This window comes from Equus caballus, chromosome 6, assembly GCF_041296265.1.
Source record: "Equus caballus isolate H_3958 breed thoroughbred chromosome 6, TB-T2T, whole genome shotgun sequence".
NCBI lineage: Eukaryota > Metazoa > Chordata > Mammalia > Perissodactyla > Equidae > Equus > Equus caballus.
This window is the reverse complement of record NC_091689.1, coordinates 98,239,939-98,253,710: the sequence shown is the minus strand read 5'-3', so window position 1 is coordinate 98,253,710 and position 13,772 is coordinate 98,239,939. Positions and strand designations below refer to the sequence as shown.

At 50.7% G+C, this 13,772-nt stretch overlaps 1 protein-coding gene across 3 annotated transcripts in view; it reads right to left on the bottom strand.

Annotated features, from left to right (window-relative positions):
* KCNMB4 (potassium calcium-activated channel subfamily M regulatory beta subunit 4) overlaps positions 1–13,772 on the bottom strand; it is a 67,706-nt gene that overhangs the window by 33,225 nt on the left and 20,709 nt on the right. For 2 of the 3 annotated variants that reach the window (XM_070271969.1, XM_023644006.2), the window contains exon 2: positions 8,930–9,057. In XM_070271969.1, the coding sequence (XP_070128070.1) occupies positions 8,930–9,057 (128 nt within the window). Of the gene's footprint in view, positions 1–7,314; positions 7,496–8,929; positions 9,058–13,772 lie in introns of all 3 variants that reach the window. The other variant, XM_023644005.2, reaches the window with a different exon arrangement.

The following is a 13,772-nucleotide window of genomic DNA, read 5'->3' as shown; positions in this document are numbered from 1 at the left end:
AAGCAACAGCTTTCCCAGAACCGCCAGTTGACATGACCGCCAACACAGTCACCCAGGACGGAGAGCGAGAGTCACCCCCTTGCGTCCTCTTCCTGACCTGCATCACTCTCTGTGGATTCCCCTGCCTTAAAGTCTCGAGTCCACCCCTTCTCCTCCTGCATGAATTCTGCCTTCACCCAGGCTCTTTTCACCCCATCTAGACTGGTGCAATAATCTCCAAATGCTCACCCTTCCTCCAACTCGGGCGTATACCCAGTCTACCCTCCATGCAGCCACCAGACCGGTCTCTCTAAAACACGAATGCGACGGCCACGCCTCCACTGCACGTAGAATAAGGTCTAAGGCCCTCAACATGGCATCAAAGCACAGTCTTACCTGCCTCAGCTGCTTCAGGTTCCTGTAGCACTTTTCCCCTAAACGCACTTTCCGGGCATGTGAAGCTCCTCACGTTTCTTCCCGTTGCTCATGATATTTCAAATCTTAAGCCTTTGAGCATGTTATTGTTGTCTCTGAAATCCCTTTCCTTAGGCTTCATTCATCTGGAAAATTCCTACTCGCTCCTTAAAACTCAGCTCAGCCTTCCGCTGTGAAGGCTTTTCTCGCTCCACCCCTCATCGCCCTCCAAGCAGGGCCAGGCAGCATATTTACGTGCACGCCCTGTCGTCATAGGCTCACCACACTACATTCTGACCTCTTATTCTTGTTTCTCTTTTGTACCAGTCAGTGAGCTCCTTGAAGACAGAGATAAGCCTTAGTATCTTTGACCACTGCTGCCTGGTACACAGCAGATGATTAATAAACACTTGTTGGGACCAGCCTGGTGGTGTAGTGGTCAAGTTTGTGCACTCACTTCAGTAGCCCAGGGTTCCCCGGTTCAGATCCCAGGTGCGGACCCGGAACCGCTAGTCAAGCCATGCTGTGGTAGGCGTCCCACGTATAAAGTAGAGGAAGATGGGCACTGTGTTAGCTCAGGGCCAGTCTTCCTCAGCAAGTAAACAAATAAGTAAATGCTTATTGACTAAATGAAAGACAAATGACTGACAGGTTGTAATTCTACGGGAACACTGAGAAGGGTGGCACCGTGACAGAAGAGCAACAAGCTGTTTTGTGGCAGGAGGGCTCTGTAGCCCCCTACAATGACATTGCTGATTTCAAGGAATGGAAGTAGGTATTTACATAAGTGAATTCTCCAAATAATTGAAGCTTAACCTTTGAAGTTGAATAAAAACTAATAAAACTGTGAAAATATCATTGGTAAAAATCTTTCTAAAAATGCATTACACGTGTCCTTGCCTTTTAAGGAGAGTATGCTGAACCAAATTTAACCTTTTTTGACGACTCGGCATGGTGGTTATGAAACGCAGTTATTGCTGAGGTCGGAGGACTGTGTCTCCTCCACTAACAGCTTCAGACTGTCAACCGTCTAGACTGCTGCGAACTCTCCTTCTCTTCCACCATCAGGATCTCATCTAGCGTCTTCAGCTGTCGTCATCGTACAAGCCGTCAGAATCAGAGATTCACAAAACCATAAAACCTGCGAGTTGAAGGAATCTTAGATCCTTTATCAGTCTGTCAAATTTTATAGATAAGAAAAGTGAGCCCTAGGTGAGCGCGAGATCCTTTCCAAGCGGTTGCTTTTCACCTTCTGTTTTAATGGCTTTCACGCTGTGTTCTAAAGGGCACTCTGCTCAGTGTTAGCTTTGGCCATTATGTTCATCTGTCTCTAAAATGCTAAGGGTAAATTTAACTTGAAAATGTGTACTACAGGACAAACATACTTTAAATGAACCTAAAAAGTAGAATATATCAATTCAGTATCAGCAATACAAGATATTTATTTTATTTAACAATAGAATCTCTTCAGTTATTTTGTGTTCTGTTGCTTTGCTCAATAATAGAATCCCTATTATTTATTCATTCAACACCTCACTCAGCTTCTAATGAGTGAATAAACAGGCTATTCAGTGACTAGCTGTTTCTACTCTAGTTGCTAGAAATTTAGGGGGCAGGAAAGTAAACATACATGTTTACTAAGCACTCACCATTGTGCCATATGATCCTTATCAAAAACACCCTTCAGATGGATAACGTTATCCCCATCTTATGGCTGAGGAATCCCAGACCAAGAAGCCGCACAATTTACGGAAGGCACACAGATGGGAGATGGAAACCCAGATGCCGGGTGCCATGTGGCCGCTGCCCTTAGGAATCATAATCTATAGAAGGAGAGCACACACTCCACCAACCTGTCACAGCGCTGAGGCGGCCGCGGGGGCACGGGGTGCAGAGGAGGACATGGTCAGTTACACACGGGAAGGTGGGAGATGGCTGCCCGGTGCGACTGGAGGCAAATCCCCTTAATAGCAAGAGACACAGGAACAGCAAATATGCTCATAGGAGTTACTCTGGTTCAGACACATGCCACCTCATTGACGAGTACAAGTAGTAATTGATTATTACCCGCAATAACCTTACTATTTCCCCTTCTGCAAAGGGATGGGTTGAAGTGACACACCCAAGACCACGCACCCTGGACAGTGGCTGGTTCCTGGGCCCTCCTGTGACCACTGTGTGTGCTGATTCCTGGAGGCAGGAAAAGGGTAAGGTGTCCCCTGGGGGAAGAGGAGAGGGACGGGAGGAAAGACATCACTGTGCAGGAGAAACAGACGGCCGTCTACAGCCGGAGTGAAGTTAAAACACGTGACTCAGATCATGTCACCATGCCCCTTTACAACCTGTTCCGGCTGCTCACTGCACGTGAGAGGAACCCAGCCCCACCTCGTCTCCCTCCAGTGTCCCCGCCACCTCTCCGCCTCACTCACAGATCCCCCCATGTTGGCCTTTCAGGTCCTAAAATTCGCCAACCTCTTTCTTGCCCCAGGACCCTTGCACGTGGTGGTGTCTCATTCCGAAACACTGTCCCCTCACATTTTACCAGGAAACTCCTGAATCCTCTGGTCTCCACCTAATTAGGATTTACTCAGACGGGTCTTCAAAACCCCCCACCTTGTGATACCACCTCTCAGCACCTCGCTTCTCCCTCTTCCCCGACCCTACTCCGATTGTCTATCCAACAGCGTCACGGTGGACTGTATGCTCCCTGAAGGGGGGACCAGGTCGGGTTTTTCCCTGATGTTCTGCTTCTGCTTCCCCATGACTGGCACATAATTAAACAGCAGAAGTTGAAGCTGAATTTGGGAGGGCCTTGTTGACGGACAATGAGAAGGCAGAAAAACTTAATCGAGGACGGTGACAAGATCAAATAGAGGCTTAAAGAAAGCAAAACAAACCTAGTGTCATGTGGGCGATGGACAGGAGGAAGGCCAGGCTGAAGGCCAGTCAAGGGTCCCGTCGACAATCTAGAGGAGAAGTCGTGAGGGCTGGAGCCCAGGGGCGAGTGCAAGACGTGACAGGTGGCACAGCTGGATTTGTTCACTTGAGCATCGTGTGTGCACGTGCGCATGTGTTTGCATGTGTGTGCACGTGTGTGCATGTGTGTATGTGCGTGTGCCTGTGTGTGTATGTGTGAGCCTGCTCTGTGCACTCTGTGAACTGCTGTCCACTCAGGAGGATGAAACATGAGAAGCAAACCTGTATGAGAACGCTGCGCTCTAAGAGGAAAGGTTCAAACGAGAAAGACCGATGGCTCCTCTGGGCCTTAGGTCCAAAGGGAACAAGGATGAGTCACCCTTTCCAGGGCCAGCCCTCTTCACGGGAGCTGGGCAGGCAAAGATGGAGGAGAGCCGCAGCGGCAGGCGGGACGGGCCGCAGGCCTGTGTGGAGGGAGCGGGCCTCCACGGTGCACTGGGCAGCTCTGGTGAGAGGGCCTGAGCTGGGTTTGCCGAGAAAGGACGAGCTGGGGAACGGCTAAGGGAAAAATGGTCTAAGGAGGAAAGCGTGGCGTTACCTACCTGAAAAGTGCAAAGGAGAAATCTACACACTGGAGGGAGACGGTGAGCCTGAGGCTGCGGGAGGAGAGGAGCGAGAGGTTTAGGGGAGATGGTGACCCCGTGACCCGGGCCACCACGTGGGGACGCCTCCCGGCAGGCGTGGCTATGGTGGCTGCTCGGCCACGGCACAGCTCCGCCAAATGTGACCTAAGCAGTGGAAAGCTGAGCCTCCAACAGTCTTTGTCTTAGATTTTGAGAATAACGTCCTTTTCTTGAAAATGGAAACGTCTTGGTAACTATTCTCCCTAATTTCCTGCATTTGAGAGAAACCGAAAGGTTACTTTACACGAGAAGATCGTCTTCCCAGAGCATCTGGGAGTCTCCACAGCCGGGCTATTTCTGTCTGCCATGGCGCAGCGGTAAAGTGTGCTCAGCGTAGATGGCACCAGACCTGCCACCCCTCACGCCTCCAACCAGCACGCTCGGTCCCTCTCGCACACGTCACGGCAACGGAGCCAAATGCCAAGCTGCTGCTTCCTGGAGTCACTTCCAATCACGGCCTGAGTGGCGCTGGGCTGTGACAGGCCACCCACTTCTGTCCACACCCGACAGCGGGAATGGGACAGCGAGAAGATGGGGAGGGCACGGGGCTCGGTCTGAAGGAGGACCCGGGCTCGGCTGTACCGTCACCAGCCTTCCCACAACCGCCACACAGTGCAGGGGGCCTTCTCAGACAGCCCTCACTCCTCGGAGGACCCGTCTCGTCGGTCCTGAGGATGCTCAGAGTTCACGTCCAACAGGAGGCGGCCATGCGCAGGGAGGGTGCCTCTGGAGACCCGGTGCTGAGAGGGGACGTCTATCACGACGACCCAGCTGGCCCAGACAGCCTGCGGGGGGCCCTGTTCGCTCAACCACAAGCGCAGCCCAGCCCAATCTGAAGCCAGCTCCGGGCCCCCAGGGGTCAGGGTCACCTGGTTCCCACGGCGGTGGGCTCAGAACCCACCTGTCCTGACCGGCGCCTGCCCCTGTTCCTGGGCTCCCACCTCGCAGAGAACACCCCTTGACCGAGGCTGAGGACCTTTACTCTCGTGCCATCTCGTTTTCTTCAGGGCGTGTTCCACCTTTGCCTTATTTACTGTGTATAGTCAGCATCTCTGTCCTCCTCAGCATTTTAGACTGTGGGGGCCCGTTTCTCTGCACCCGCCACTCAGCTCTTCCCCAAACCTTTTCCAGTCACGGCAAATGCCTTGAAGGAGGAGTCCGCAGACGAAGGCCTCCCCTTCTCACCCCGGCACCGCGACACGATTTCCAGCCCCGTGCTCCAAGCGGGACCCAAGCTGTTTCCCCAAGGATCCCCCACCTCTAACTGCCAAGGCCACAGCTCCTCAGAGGCCCTCGGGATGACCCTGTCTCCTGAAACCCCCTCCAGGACACGCCTCCCTCCTGACTGCCCTCTCGGCGTTTGGCCCTCGTTCCTAGAACCTGAATGCAGATGATCCCCAGATGCTGCCCACATCCCTTCTCTGGACGAGTCCCGGGATGCGTTTTTCTTTTCACTTTGACAGCAGCTGGCGTCACTGGTCCCCGGCCCCGTGCCACCGGGCCCTCTGCTCTTGGTCCTGAATGAACGTCTGTATTTCTGACTCTCTCGAGCATCTTCTGGTGTCTTACGAGTCCCTCAGACGCACACGGCCAAGGCTGGGCTGTCCTCTCCTCACAGTGGTCGGGTGTGAGACTGGCTTTTCCTCATCGCTGATGCTGTCACCGAGTCCGGCTAACTGCGACTCCAGGACGTCGCTCTGACGCCCCCTCTGTCAGCTCCCTCCTGACTCTGCCCTCAGCCCAGCTTCAAGATCCTCCTCAGCACCAGTGGGCCGTTCAGAGACGGGCTTCGCAAGTCAGATTAACTCCATCCCGTTTTCTCACTTAACAGCTGTGCGCATTGGGCACGTTACTTAACTTAAGACTCAGTTTCCTCCTCTGTTAAATGGGGCTGGTACTTAGACCTATTATAAGAAACTTGGGGATGTGTAAACAAAATGTTATTCCCATGGCTGGCCCATGGTAGCCACTCAGAGATGGTAATTTTTCACTCAGGACTGTCCTTACTTCCCCATCTCTGAGCTGGAGCCCCTGCCTTGACCTCCCCTCCCGCCAGCACACATTCGACACTCACACAGTCACTTTCTAAACCAGAGACTTCCTCAGGTCAGTCTTTGGTTTAAAACAAAACCTTTTCAGGAATTTTCGTTGCCACATGAGGAAGACCATATCGTTAGTGTGGCATTCCCGACCCTTCAGAAATCCAGGCTCAAGCCACCCTTCCAGCTTCCAAACTCCCTTCCACTCCCTGCTGTGTAACCCACGCACCTGACGCACCTTACATAGCCCGGCCCTGGCTTCTTCATCGCAGCCACCCCGTCCTCAAGGTCTCCCCTCTTCATTTCTAGCGGATGGAGTCATATTTATATTGGCAAAAGCATCTGGTTCCCCCCATAAATTCTAACTCCTTGGAAGCAAAGAACACTCCTTATGAATCTGGCACATTGCATTCATTCATTCATTCATTCATTCACCAAACGTTACTAACTGAGAGCCAGGCGCTGTGCTAAGTGCGAGGGACACAAGGCCAAGCAGTTCCGGCCCACAGCAGCCCAGCATGCGGCCCAGCGTGCGATGCTGGGCGAAGGAGCAGCTCCAGCAGAGGGCGAGGAGCGACCACACACAGCAGCGGCCCTGCATCCCGCTCGTGTGTGGGGCCCGGGGGTCAACACCTGCCTTCAGCCACCAGAGATTCTAATCCCATTGCTCTGTGGGGCCCTTTCTTGAAGCTCCTTGGGCACCGTTACATGGAGTGAGGACTGTGGACCTCGGACAGGGCTGTGCCCAGACCGCGGGAGACACACCTGGAGCTGGCACTAGTGGTTGTTGCACAAATTCTGTCCCCTTTATTCCTCTTTCCCAAATCTGCACAGGTGTTCACCCTTCCTCCACGTGACTCAGGAGACACTGCCCTATCCCCAAATCAGAGGTAGATTCTGATTGTTCTTGCTTGCGATTGCTTTAGGTGTAGGCAAAGGGACTCATTCTAGACAAGGGTACCTGGGGGGGAGGGGGGGTCAGTCGTGGGAAGTTGGGAAAAGGTTTGCTCATCTCAAGAAAAACATACCAGGAAAGACAGGTTTCTTTCTGCCTTTGGACACTGCTGTGCCTGGCTGTGACATCCGGAACCACAGCAACCATATTATAAACATGAGGGGAGCCACCCAGAGGTAGAACTGAGATGCAGGAAAGACCTGGCTTCTTGACGCTGTTAAATCCTTGTATGCAACTACCCTAATGTCGTCCACCTGTGCACTTTCTGATGCATGAAATAATACATTTCAAAATTCTTTTTGCTACTTTGAGTGAGTTTTCTGCTTACCTGCAGCAGGTGGTACTCTAACTGACGTACAAGTAAAGCGAACCTGGAGGTCAAGGACAGCCGCCCAGAGAAGGCCGCTTCTGGGAAGTCTTCACAGGCAGTCGAGGCAGGAGAAGCACGTGACAAGGCACAGGTGCCATTTGGAAGATATTCTGGGCACCACGTGTAGTTCAGAACGGCTCTGCAAAGGGCGTGAGGATGGAGACGAGGCTGCAGAGGGGAGGCCGGTGGGAACCTGAGGGCTCGTGTGCTCTGGAGGTGAAATACAGCCACAGCACCGAGCAGCTCCTCCTGTCTACAGGCAGCGTCTACGTCTACACCCCACGAGTCCGGCTGGCTTCTCCACGCGCTGTGAAGGTGTCAGAAGGGATGTCGTGAGAGCTCCAGAGCCAGGCTAGCTGTCCTGGGATGCTGTCCTGGGATGCCGTCCTAGGCTGCACATTGTCAGGAAGGCCATCCACACGACTGGAGGAGGGGAAACCAGGTGGGGAGGACTAAGGGCTTCAGCTGAGCCAGGACCATCGGCGGGACCAGCGAGGGCCAAGGCCGGCCTGCAGCACGCGGCTGCCCAGCCGCCACCCCAGCGCACCTGAGCCCAGGAGAGGCCAGCCGGTGAACCGCCCAGGCAGCCCAGGGAATCACACGAGGCGATCAGTCACTGTTGGGGGAGCACTAGATTTCGGGGGCTCGTCACGCAGCAATAGCTCCGAGCACACAGGCCGAGGCAGGATGCGTGGACTTACTCCGAGCAGCGTGAGCAGGAACACGACTGTGCTCCCGTCTCGGGGAGACGCCGCGGCGGTGGGCCGGACGCTCAGGGTGGGGCAGGTGGGAGGCGTCCGCGGCGATGGAGCTGAGAAATAGCGTGGGCCTGAACTGGGACGGCGCCCAGGGAGGGCGGAGCAGGGGCATTTCGAGGTAAAATCAGGGTGACAGTGAATAAGCTTATGGAGTGTAAAGGAGAAAAGCGAATGAAGAAGTGCTCCGAGGTCCCTGGGCCAGGCCGAGCGGAGGACAGCGCCCCTCGCCAAGGGCGGGAGGGAGGGGAGCAGCCTGGGGTAACCGGGGGGCGTCCACGTGGGGACGTGCACGCGGAGCTCTCGACGCTCGGTAAACGCTGGATGAGCACATCCCGTGAGCAGTCTGGCGGGTCCTGAAGTGTACGAGGCCAAGGAGCCGTGGTCGTGTGGCATCACTGGAATTCTCTGTAAGTCAGACTTTCATGGTCTGAACTCACTTTACTGACACTTCATCAGAAAAGGAAAGGAAAGATCCGAGGCAGTCAAATGCTGACGGCTCCGCACGCTGTCTAGCTCACGTGCCTCCATCTGTCATTCTCAGCAAACACTGCCAGTAACGACCTGTCTACCTAAAGCCACTTTCCAGCGTCCAGAGGGTGAGCTCTGTGACCCGAGTCCCCTCTCTTCCTGGCCTGCGATTCCCTACACGCCTCCCGGCCCGTAGGGCAGGAAAAGCCTTGGGGAAGGACATGCTAGAAAGAGCTGAGAGGGTGTCCATGTCGGCTATGCTGTCAAGTGAGCACCGTCTTGATTTACCAGTGGAACAAACACAGAGGGTCCAACAACCGTGACACACACAGGTAAGTACCGCTTACCTTTGAAATTGGTTAAAATAGCAGGTAAACGGCTGGGAACCAATCTCCTCCTCCCAGTACTGCTGCCAGTTCATGACGCTCTCCAGGTTCTTCTGATTTTCTCTCTTACAGGGAGGAATATAGGAGCACTAACAAGACAGAATGCAGAGGAAACCTATTATTCCACAGAATAGTGAAATACAGCCCATTTTTTAACAGAGAGATGGCATTATGCAGATGGAAAGTTAATCTAATTCTGACCTACCTAATTTTTAATATCACGAAATTGCAATTGCTAACCTACGTCTCAAATTTCCAACTTGGCACAATTACAATAAACATTCCAGTAACAAAAATACAGCAAAATAGAGCTTTCAGTCATTACTATAAGGATATTTTATAAACAACTAGTTACAAACTAATAGGAATCGATAGCCTCTCTTTTTGAAGGCCTGTCAATCAACAGAGGGAGGCAAAAAAAGAGTTACTTTTCATCCCCAGTTTCCAGTGGACCATGCTGTCTCCTCTTCCACCTTTAACCACAACTCAAGCACAGGCTCTCCTCAGACACTGCTCTCAACCACCGAAGCCCCGTGGAACCAACGAGCCCAGAACCAACGCACTTTGCTGACCGATGCTTTCCCAGCCTGCAGTTCCCTCTGAAGAGACTCAGCTGCTCTCTTGAGATTGAGCAGAATCAGAAAACTGCTCGTGTTTAGATGTTTAGTTAACCTGAGCACTCTCGTCCATCTCTTCCAGTTCAGGCTTTTGCGATGATGATGACGATCACGGCAGGAGATGCCAGCTTGGTTACTATTTACAAGACACCGGACACTAAAAAATGCTCGCCAGCCTCAGCTCGCGCTTCTCGCCATGACCTTGGATGGTCTCCCCTCCACGGACGGGGAACTGAGCCTTCTGTCAGCTCTTCGACTGGAACTAGACGCCGGCGACTTTGTCACATCCCACTCTCAGATGTCTTCCCAAGCTGTCGACGCCGAGGAGCAGGAAAACGCCCGTTGGCTTCAGAGCATAATTGGAGGCACATTATTTTAGAGCGCGTGGTCTGCAGCCTCTCCCCACGATTTTACAGCAAATACAAAGGTTAGCGAAGCGGACGACACTCTGCACATCGGTCCCCGCCGCGCTGTCCCCACTGGAGCCGGGGCCGCACCCTGGAGACGCACCTGCTGCGCCGCCTCCCCTCGCTCCCTCCTCCAGGAGCCTCCCGGCGCGGCTGCAGCCAGAGCCACACAGCGTCACACTCGTCCCTTTCACGCCAGCCCCCTCGTTCGCCAGCAAGTGGGACAAGGGCCATGGTTTTTTCTTTTCTGTATCTTCACATTTAGGACTAGGCCTCGTATGGGGAAGCTTCAAAAATGTTGGGAGAATTAATTAAATAACACACTTAGACACATTTTTATTCAAGATGATGAAGCTGTTTTCGCAGTGGTTAAACATTTAAAAATACGCAATATAGACACGTTTTAAATTTTGGTAAATTTGGTTATTTTCTATTACCTATAACAAGTCCACATGTTATGCAAATGTTATTTTAACGATTGAATCACTGGACATTTATCCTCTGCATACATAGCTCCACTGCCTATCAACAACAGTAGTACAGAGCTAACATTTCTGTGAAATTGTGAATTCGGAGTTCAAAGCAGCATTGGGACCATTAGATAGGGCTCCGGTCCTATTCTCTGTTGGGTGTTTAGGCTTCAATAAATTACTTCCTTTTTTCTGGATTTCATTATTTCCAATCTGTAAAATCTCCAAAATACATTAGTTCTACCTTTTGATGATGCTCTTCTTGGGGATACACCAAGACAGGACCCAGCAGAAGGCAGGACCACGAGCATTGCTGAGCGCTTTTCCCAGAGGAGATTCTGTCCCCTGGGAGGTGGCGGGCAAGGCTGACCAGGCCAGCATGCCAGCCGCAGGAAGGCCGGCCGGGGCTGGGAGGCCCTTTTTCGGGGGCCTCTATTTGCTGTAGGAAATGGTCACAGGAGGACTCTGACGTTCACGTCGCTCATTTCCTATACGACATTGACACGTCTTTTCCCTCTTTTAGAGTAGTTTTTTCTATATCATGGTCAGTTTATGAAGTGAGAGTGGGGCCACTTGACTCTGCTCTTTGCAGGAAGGAGAAATTCCCATATTTGGAGGTAGAGCTGTGAGGGGTGAAACCCTAAAATCCACCACGGCCCTTTTTGCAATGAGTGTCCTCGATGTGAGGGACACTAAACATTTTAGCGAAAACAACTAATAACCAACTGTTGTCAAAGTAGATTTTTCAATTTTGCAACTTAACTCCTTTTGAATTCTTTGCTATTCAGTTTTTTGGGGGAGAAATGGATTTAAAAGAAACATCTCTACTGAATGACAATGACTCCAGGACATGACCAGGGGCCCAACCTGCGCGTCCCAAACCACAGGTGGAAGCTCTCAGCAAGTGTGTGCAGTTTCGTAGGAGGTACGGTTTCACGTGGGACAAAAGACACGTTTCTTGCCTGTAGGAAACTTTGAGCCAATGTGGATGGATTTTTGGAAGCAAAATACTTTTTTACATTGGGAAAATACCCGGAGATCAAAATGCAAGTATTTTTACATGACTGCATTCTTTCCAAGGAGCATCCCAGATTAAAGAGCACATAAGACTCCAGCGCCTTTTAAAGCTCGCATTGCCTTCAAAGGACAATTTTTTAAAGGCTAAACCTTACGTTCTTAAAAATCATGATTGCTCATCTTCTTCTGTCTTGATTCTCCGGTTGGTTTGTCTTTAAAATTTCTGTGAAGCCTAACTCAAACCCTCCCTGGACGCCTCCCCGATTCCACTCAGTGGATCAGGGTAGATTGTTAGAACTTTAAATAAGCTATGAATGAACATTCAAGACAAAAACAGAATCCTAGAAAAAGGAATTTGGAAATTCAGTCACAGAGACTCCTTTCCTTTCTAGGTTGTTCAAGACTGATGGTTTCCAGACACCACAATAGCTCCTCCATGAGTCTCTCCTCTGGGGGAGGAGCACACATAAGAACGTACCCCATCCGCCTCCTCCTCATCACTGTCTTCATCGTGGCTGGCATTTATCGACTATATGTTGTATCTCATTAATCTCAACCTCATTTAATCCAGATGACCATATATTATAATAAGAAAACCCATTTTCCAGATGAGAAAACTGAGGGGTAGAGGGATTTGAGAAAACTTCCCCTGAGTTACAATAACTAATGGGAAAGCTGGGACTCAGACTGCAGGGTTTTCCCAATCATTGCACCATACGGCCTCCCACGTCTCTGTCTTTAGGGCTTCCCAGTTTTCTCTTTGGAGCTCCCTGATTTGGGGGTAAGCAAGATGCCCTGAGTTTTGCATCCCTCTCTTGGAGGACCAGTGTATTTCTTCCTGGGGAATGGGGCTGGCACAGTCCTCCTGAGGGCTGAGCTGGGGCAGGCGCTGCATCCTTGTTTTCTGGTAGATTCTCAGAGAAATGCATCCTAAGTCTTTGCTTGTTCACTCCTGTCTCAGTTTGGCTCCAGGGCTGGGTTTTGGTGCCATGGATGTCATGTCACTTTGGTGAATTTATAGACACCACGTCACGCTCACGGAGGCCAATGAGCACTCTCTTGGAGAAACTTCTTCATACGCTTCTGACCTTTTTTGTTTTCCATTTGCAAAGGTAGCATTTCCCAACTCCTAATACCACGAGTGCTCCAATAACCTTCACTGGAGTCTGTGTCATTTGCTGCCTAAACTTGCACGAAATCACTGTCTTTAAAAAGTCAGGAGGAAAAGAGGCATGTGATAAAATAGATTTGTTTAATGCCTACCTGTTAGAAAAAAAAATTTGGCTTTTGCATTCCTGAGCAAAGTTGATGGGATCCAGAGGGCTATTCTGAGTTTATTAACATAAAGGCTTCCAGTGAGTTTATTAAGGACAGACACCACCATCACTCGACACGGAATATTTGATTATGCATTTATTATTCTTATTTTTCCATTATCTGATTTTAGGGTTTATCCAGGTTATAACAGTTCTTTTTCAGCCACTCCAACGGACTGATGCGTTCACAGAGCCCACTCCACTGCCTCTTTGTGAGCGTGTCGTGAGGACTGTGTTTCAATCACGGGGGCGCAGAAGCCAGAGCTCATTTTCCCCCTTTAGTGAGTCATTTAAAAATCCGTTGCACAAAGCACGTGGTCTGCTTAACTAAACGGTGGGCCCAGTTCTGTTAGGCGCCACCTAAGAAGCAGAAATGGAGAAGCTGGATTTTTCCCCAGTTCCTTTGACTTCACTCGGGTGGAAGGGTGGCATTGAAAGACACGATACTATAACTTACTGATTAAATAATTCCCAGAGTAAATCTGATTAGAAAATGAATTCTTAAAATCATCTACTGGAACTTCAGTCTGATTATATTTTATACTATAATCCCCCATTTTCTGAAATTCTGTGAGACATCTCTGTGTCAGCTGTGATTTGTAACTTTAATGACATTTTTACAATATAAACATATAACCAGAAAAGCACTGAGGAATAAAAAGTGTAACTGAGCTGTTGATAAACTCCACAGTGGTGCCCGCGCCCCCAGACCTCATTAATAGCGTGCATACCCACGTGCACGTGAGCACACACATTCTTTATGGATGTAGGTGAACTGAACAAACACACACAAAATTGCACATCAGCTAATAAGTTAAATTCCAGGGCCAGTGGTTCCAGAATGTATATCCATACCTGAAAGCTAAATGAGAAAAGTCTTACGGAGGAATCTAAAGGTCAGATAAATAGCTCAGAAAATATGAAAAGCAGGCTAAGAATGGGAGAAGCACGATGAGTTCTTTGGAGAGAGCGGGCTG